Source organism: Glycine max, chromosome 7 (assembly GCF_000004515.6).
Source record: "Glycine max cultivar Williams 82 chromosome 7, Glycine_max_v4.0, whole genome shotgun sequence".
In the NCBI taxonomy this organism is placed as follows: domain Eukaryota; kingdom Viridiplantae; phylum Streptophyta; class Magnoliopsida; order Fabales; family Fabaceae; genus Glycine; species Glycine max.
The window spans coordinates 18,946,068-18,954,703 of NC_038243.2; the positions used below are offsets into that span (position 1 = coordinate 18,946,068).

At 32.8% G+C, this 8,636-nt stretch overlaps 1 protein-coding gene across 1 annotated transcript; it reads right to left on the minus strand.

The window, feature by feature from the left end:
• Positions 1-64: 64 nt before the first annotated feature.
• Positions 65-3,531, minus strand: LOC100305947 (uncharacterized). Its single transcript, NM_001248432.2, is given in 3 exon segments — positions 65-617; positions 1,369-1,423; positions 3,381-3,531. Coding segments are annotated over 3 exon segments (513 nt in total). The 5' UTR covers positions 3,468-3,531; the 3' UTR covers positions 65-246.
• Positions 3,532-8,636: the final 5,105 nt, after the last annotated feature.

The window sequence follows — 8,636 nt, forward strand, 5'->3', positions numbered from 1 at the left end:
TGACAATATCACTTGCCCATAAGTTTCAGTATTTAATAAAAGCCATGTGACATTAGGAATAAAACTTAATAAACCCAAGCAGAAAAAAACTGAAACTACATCATCAACAAGGACTCAGGAGGAGTTCCACCAAGTCTCAGGTTTCACTACATTCAAATCTAATAGAATAAAATGGTCCACAAGAAGGGACAATTTATTTTACTAAATTGTAAAACTACTTAACAAAAGGAGCTCCTTGTTAATATATTAGAACTTATCTACCGTTACACCATCTCTAGTAACCTCATATGCTTCCCTTTTCCTTGTTTTCTTCATGCCGGCCGTGAAATGGAGCTTTGGTCCCTCGGATGAAATGGCAGTCACTTTTACCCATATCAGCACTTTGGTCTTGATTCCTTCTATTTCTGCTAGCTTCCCTTTCTCCAAATAGCCACTCACGCTGGTGGAGAAACGCAGAACTGACGAATCCCTGTAGCCAACCTCACACACTTGAGGAATGTAAACAACAAGCTTTCCTGTCTCTTCGTTAAATTCGTAGTTTGTCGCATCGCGAGGAAAGATTCCTATGGGTAGATCATACTCCTTTAGCAACTCTGTTAATGCCTTTTGCATCTTTCCTGTGAAGCAATTTTAGTGTGAGATGACAATAAGTGGAGAAAGCAATGGGTGGAGAAGAATGTATAAATCATGTTTTAAAGGACTCGGCAGGATTTGGAGATTCATACAAGTGGGGTGCTAATAAATTCAGTATGTAATTTTTATATACTAAAGATCAAATATAAATATCCTACTTCCTCAATATACACTACCAAATGAATGATCAAATATCAACATTCAAAAGATTTATTGTACAAGATTAGTTGGTCATACAATGATGTATACCTTACATTGCATGTTTGTTACTTTAATTCCAGTTCAGAATGTTTTAAAGTCCCTCCTTCTCAGTGTATCTAATTGTTCTTCAGCAAAAGCAGTTTCCGGAAAAACAGTGCAAGTATATATGTCCCTATTTAAACTAGACTACCACCATAACTCATCCCTGCCTGCCCCCTCAACATATATATATATAAACAGTTGAAACTTGAAAGTGATTCATATTTCAAAATACTAAATTTCCTAATGTCTGTCCAATCCACTCATCATGAAGAATCCCCTTATATTCTGGTCAAATGAAAATTAATTACAGATAAGAATGGTTGAAATGTGTATTAACAGCCTTGGCTATAATCCAAGAAAGGATTTTGAAATTTCTGTACATTCATTTATTAGGGATTATGGGTTTAAATTAAAAAAAATCTCACTAAAGCACAAATTTCACAGCCTATATTCGTACGAATGTTTGAGCAACAAAGAAATATAGATACAAACCTTTTAACTTGTTGACCAACCATTTGGTTCCCCCTTCAATACTGGTTGACAGTGACTAATCAACAATGGAAAAGGTGTTAATATAAACATATGTAATGAAATGTCTTCTCAACATTTGTTGTAATCTATCGGAAACATTGCAGCCCAAGACGCACAAATGATTTCTCATTTCTATCATCAGCAAGGACATAAATATCAATCATGAGCATTGCATCTTCCCTTATATATCCATATCAAAGAAATCTTCTATGCACTATAATATTAATACCTAAAGCAGGAAGAATTAGAGAACTAAAATCATAAAGTCATTAACAAGCCAACATATTTTGCTTATATTAAGTGAAAAGCTAATTTCCAGTCAAGAAACACAAACACATGTCAGCACCAAAACTAACTTTTTATGCATTGTGATAATCACATACTATTACTCATTAGGGCTTACTGTGACACTTACACTACTTCTAACTCGATTAATCAAAATTTACAGCATCGTTATAGGCTGGTGAATCTCTGATCTGAATCACTGATATATATTAAAAATTTCTCAAAATGACTCCAGAATCATAATCTCACACAATAAGGTATCAACTTATACACACAAGTTACAAAGCTTCTCTATTCCTCTGTTCATTCCCAACTTAAAATTTCCTTACTAAGTTACCAGGCAAGTAGGCATTCATACAACCTGTTCCTCCTTAAAAAATATTTCCTGACATTGCCCAATTCTTATTTACTCTCATGTCCCCCACACAATAAAAGAATAATCTGATTAATCTTCCAATGCTGAGATTGACCTCTAATCCTTGGCCCAATGCCAATGTCTCGCTCACCTTTAAATTTTGACTTATAGCCTACTTTCTATTCAGCAAAACAATAAATAATGCATTAAAAATGTTATCAGTGCAAAATCTGAGCCAGTGATGTGGTACAACAATCATAGTATTTTAGTATTAAGTATCTACAATTTAAAACTCTGATATCCTACAACAGAAGCAAAATGTTTTATCACATACAGAACATTTCTTAACACGTTTAGTCAGTGTTTCTTTGCGATTCCAACGCAGTGTTTCTGCTTCAAAACCAAAGCAAATATGGCTAATTTGCTACTCTTATCCCAATGGTAACAGATTGGTTAATCAGCACACAGCAAGGAAAAATACCATATTCAAACATTGCCACCTTCCCCATGATTTACGTTGAAGATATCCACATATAAAAAATAGGAGAATTTGAAAAACAAACATTAACTATCAAATACCCCTGTTTTTATTCAATAAAGAACTCCTAGTCCTAGTCCAAGTAACCAAGAAGAGGAAATGAGCCAAAACAACACAAACAAGTAAATTCATTGTGGGTGAGTAAAAGAAGAGAATTATAATCACAATAATGAGGTAGCACCTAAGACTTTTACATATGTTTATCAGAACTCACACCAAGATTGATGAAGGTGACCAGTTTAATTCCAAAGGGGTGCACCTCTCTACTCATATATAAACCAAAACCTCAAATCCACTTCATGCACCATGCTTTTACCTTCTAGTACACCTTCCACCTCCCATTCCAGACCCAAACTTTCTTTAGCACACATAAAATTAACTTCATTTATTGTTTTTCACACTCCTCCCTAAAAAAACCTAAAAATAGAAAATAACCATTAAAAAATTTCCCTTTTCATAGAATCCCAAAAGGGCATGTTCGTGTGTGTTCATTCACATGAATAATAAACAATCATGTTTCAACTTCAACCCTAACCCTCAACCAAAACCACGACTCCATGGTTAAGCAAGAACTTAATTCCATAGATATTTTTTTTTTTCAACAGGGACAAACATGACAGCAGGAAGCCAGGAACTATAAAATTCAGTCACTCGTATGAAAAAGTAAAACGGAAAAGACAAAAAAAAAAAAAAAAAGGGAACTTTACCAAATAAAAGTAAAATAAAAATAAAAATGAATCGACCAAAAAAAAAAGAAATAGATAAAAAAAGGGTGTTAAGGATTGTGTTGTTTACGTTGATATCATCGCCGACAGAGTTAAATTCCTTGCTGGCCTTCTTGGAGAACCAGTAAGACCCCACCTTGTTCAATATCTCATCCATGGCGTTCTATTCTCTCTTCCTTCTCAGAATAAACAAACTTCACAACATAAATTCTGAGAAGTGTGAAAGCTGACCAAACTTCAGGCTGCTTTTAACTTTGCTATTTCATTTTATTAAATAAACTATTTTTCTGTGTACCAAAAATAGATAGATAGATTGCTTTTTCAATTTCTTTGCCGCGTGGATTTTTTTCTATTTTTAGATTTTATTTAAGTGCTAAATAATACATGTAGTTTACTTTTTTTTTTCTCTAGGATTAACATTTTAGTCTGGCATCGTACAAAATAAAATTTATAATAGATAAATATTTTTAAAGTATATAGTTTATAATATTAAATTATTGTTTGTTAAACCTTTCGATTAATCATAAAAGGATAAATCAAATACATATTAGGAGAGTGAAGTTCTCAGAAAAAAAATGATAGATTTAGATGTTTACAAATATTAAATGATATATATATATATATATATATATATATATATATATATATATATATATATATATATATATATATATATATATATGGGTGTGTGGGGGGATTTACAAATAAATCATTAATTTAATTCATGAAGTATCACCCTCCTTCCTAGATAGTCATTAAATTTTAAAAAATTATATAAATAATTCCTAAAATATTAAATATTCACTCATTTTAATCGTTGTAGTGATGGGAATTAGTCAACTTGTATAAAATCCTAAGTTTGAATCTTAGTGTATGTTATTGTGTACAAAATATTAAATATTCATCAATTTAATCATTAAATAAGATTTTATTATACTTAAGGATAGAGAAGAATATGTAAATATATAATAAAATAAGTAATATAATGTGTAAAAAAAATTAAAAACATAAAAAGTGTTTAAAAAATGTATTATTCACATTTTTTTACAATATTTGAAGTTAAATTTTTTTTTTTAATAATCTTATTTGATTCAAATAAAATTATTTTTTTAATACACAATTATATTGTGTTCGTATCTCAAGTCAACAAATCAATTTTTCAAGTAACTTATTGCCTTGAAACAATCTAATTTTACTTGGGTTTGAAAACATTTGAACGTTCAAATTCTGGATTGCATCAATATATATATATATATATAACACTACTCATTTATAATTATTCTTTTGGATGATTACATTTATAATTGTTAATCCCGAGTAGTATATTTTATTTTCTTAGTTTTTATTTTTCCATTACTACAAATTTGAGAAAATAAATGAAATGAAAATTATATATATAAATGAGGATTATTATTTATTTTTTTCTATAACTATAGTAATATAAATAACGTATAGGGATGTGCAAGCTATACGTATAAATGTCACATCTTCCTAACAGTTACACTATGACCTTTCCAAAACAACATCACCCCTTTTTCGTTCACCTATGTACACACTTATAAGTTACAACCACCCCACCTTCATAATAATCTGCATAATTTGAACCCCGCAGCGAAGCTCCAACATCACCTCCACTTGCTCAATCATTTACATCCCTTAACATCTGCAGTGTTCCACCAGGAAGCATAGGTATCAGTAACTCAAAACCAGAATTCTAAAAGACCTCCCTTGAAGGTTATCGATCAGTTCACAAATTAGCCTTAAAATCACTAAAAGCCATGCTGCCGGATTACTAGTCCACTGAGTAACCAACCAGAATTGAATCAAAATGTGGTATGACCCCTTTAATATGGTAATGATCAATAGCTATATCAATTATATTTCTCTAGTTTTTATTTGTAGTTGTTAAATGTTAACAAATATTATTGTGTGGATTTGAGTTTAAATGTTATAATATATTTGATTTGATTTCTTGTTTAATTTTTTATAATATATATTATGAGATATGAATAATGAGTTAATGACATTCATAAATGAAGTTTAATTTTTGCAGCAGCAGTGAGTCTTGAGTGGACCTCAACAACTCTAGAAAGAAAAACTTATATATTTCTTCCCAGAACAACCAATATTCTTCTTGCATTGTTTTGCTGTAAAGTGGAATGGAACCACAAATTGTAAACAACAACAACAAGAAATCAATAAAATCAAATGGAACTGAGCAGAGCATGATCCAAGAAAAATGCAGCAATGCGAATTCCGATGAGCAAGCAGGATGATGAAGATTGTTGGCATCCATCCAGTGGAAGTGAGTGATGTTTGGACTTTGGAGTTGGAACTGATTTTTAAGGAATTGAAAAACAGTGATTTAGCATGCCTGTCATTAGATTCTACTTATAAAAATAGTTATCCCCAACAAAATCTTTCTACCAATACAAATTGCCACAGTGTATAGATAATAACTAGCCTAGTATTTCAGAGAATAAAAGTGCTATTCAATATTAACACATCCAATTGTTATCTTAGTGCATCTTGCCAAATCGAAATATCCTTTGACTAAGAACATATTTTGAGGAAAACATAAAAGAGATGCTCTAACCTCTAGCAAGATAAGAATCGCATTTTAAGACCAGTTATAGGAATGAGAATCTGCCAGGCTTAGGGGGTTCACGCATTCCCCGAAGTTGCATTTCATCAAACATACAGGCAAATAAAGGATTATCTCTGTCAACTAAGCACTATGAGCATCAAACGGGGCAATTAATCAAATAAGAAGGGACATTCTTACCATTCTTTGTCTGTAAAAACTAAAACAATACCAAAAAGGCAAAAACAAAATCTGAAGAGCCCGTAACATCATATACACGTCTCTTTTATACTTATCAGAATTTTAATTTTTTTGATAAAAGTTCAATAACAGCATAACAGAACTTGTCAAAACGAAAGGAAGCATGCTACAAATGAACACTATAATAAATCACATCCCTAGCATTTAACCAAAAAAGCAGTAAAGAACATATAACATAATAGGAAATGTAAACAGATCAATTACATGGTAGAACACAATATAGTGTTCATATACAAAATATGGAATTACTGCCTACTACCTGTCATCATTACAAATAGATAACTAAGCAGGTGCAGTAGCAGGTTTTTAGTGTAGTATTAGTATATCAGAAATGAAAGAAATAAAAGATAGATGAAAAGCAGTTTTAGGATTCATTCATCAAAGTATTACAAAGTTGATTTATTTATACAAAGACAGAAAAATAACTAACTTGAGTAACCAACTAACTTACTCAAATAACTTCTAGTAACTAACTAACTGTCATAACCAACTAACTACTCAAATAACTTCTAGTAACCAACTAACTGTCATAATCAACTAACTACTCAAATAACTTCTAGTAACTAATTGCAACTGTTTAATCGTGATACCCCCTTAAGTTGGCGAATAGATGTTAATCATTTCCAACTTGGCAATGGATTTACCAAAAATTGGGCCTACAAGTGCTTTTGTAAAAACATCGACAACTTGGTATTGGCTCTTGACGTGGACAAGCTTGACTACTTTGGACTGGACATATTCTCGGATGAAATGATGATCAATGTCAATGTGCTTGGATCGTTCATGATGAGCAGGGTTTGAAGCAAGACTTATAGCAGATTTATTATCACAAAATAGCATCACAGAGGGCACATCAACTTCAAAGTGAAGAAGTAACTTGCTTAACCAAACAATTTCACTAGTAACAGAAGACAAGGCACAATATTCAACTTCAGTGTATGATTTTGAAACAGTGGGTTGTTTCTTAGAACGCCAAGAAAGAAGGTTGTTTTCCAAAAAGACACAAAAGCCAGAAGTGGATCTTCTGGTATCAACACAACTGACCCAATTAGCATTAGCAAAGGTAGTGAGGTTAAGAGAGTTCTAAGCAGGGAAAAACAAACCTTGTCCAAGAGCAGATTTGATATACTGCAGAAGATGATGAACAACATGTAAGTGAGGAACTCTATGTGCTTTCATATACTGACTTAATCGATTCACAACAAAGGTGATATCAGGTCGTGAGATGGTCAAATAAAGCAATCTACCAATTAATCTTTTGTACATTGATGGATCAAGGAGTAAGTCTCCATCATGAAGATTGAGTTTCAGATTGGGATCCATTGGTATATTGGAAGGTTTGTAGGCCAAGAAACCCATATCTTCCAAAAGAGATAGAGCATACTTTCGCTAGGATAGTGAGATACCTTTGCTAGATTTGGCTATTTCTAAGCCAAGAAAATATTTCAAAGGGCCAAGGATCTTCAATTGAAACAAAGACTGTAATTTGGTCTGAACAGCTTGTACAGAGGCAAGATTGGGTCCTGACAGGATGATGTCATCTACATATACTAGTAAAATGACTAAGGAATTTTCTGAGCCAATGCTGAAAAGGGAGTAATCATGCTTGGATTGATGGAATCCATGACTAAGAAGAGTAGTGGAGAACTTACAGAACCATTGTCTAGAGGCTTGTTTTAGGCCATATAATGATTTGTTCAATTTGCATACAAATGAAGGATTGGCTGACTTGTATCCCTTGGGAAGTTCCATATAAACTTCTGTAAACAAATCTCCATTCAAAAAAGCATTGTTAACATCCAATTGGAAGAGGCACCAGGTTCTAGCAGCAGCAACACAAAGCAAAACTCTCACAGTGATAAGTTTTGCTACTGGAGAGAATGTATCAGAGAAATTGATCCCAGCTTGTTGAGTATAACCTTTGGCAACCAATCAAGCTTTGTATCTATCTATAGAGTCATACATTTTGTATTTAACTTTATACACCCATCGACATCCTATACAGTGTTTATCAGGTGGTAATGGAACAAGTGTCCAAGTGGAATTTGCTTCAAGAGCTTGGATTTCCTCATGCATTGCTCGGTGCCATTCAGGATAAGGAACAACTTGATGATAGAACTGAGGTTCATAGACAGCTGAGATGGGATTAATGAAAGCTCTATAAGGGGGGCTAAGAGGCAACAAGGAACAATGACGCTGGATGGGATATGCAACCTGAGATTGTGATATTACATAATTAGACAAGTATAAGGGATGCTTAGAGTGGTGTGTACTCCTTCTTAAGGTGATAGAGGGCAAAGTGTGAGGATGATCTAAGCCAAGGATTGAGGGTGAATCATGGTTAAAGCTATTAGTTGGCTGTGGTGATTGGCTACTACTTTGGTCAGGGTTAGGTAAGGTATTAGTGATAGAAATGAGGATAACCAAATCAAGTAAAGGATCAAGAATGACTTGAGGTTGTGAAATGGTTTGAAAAGGAAA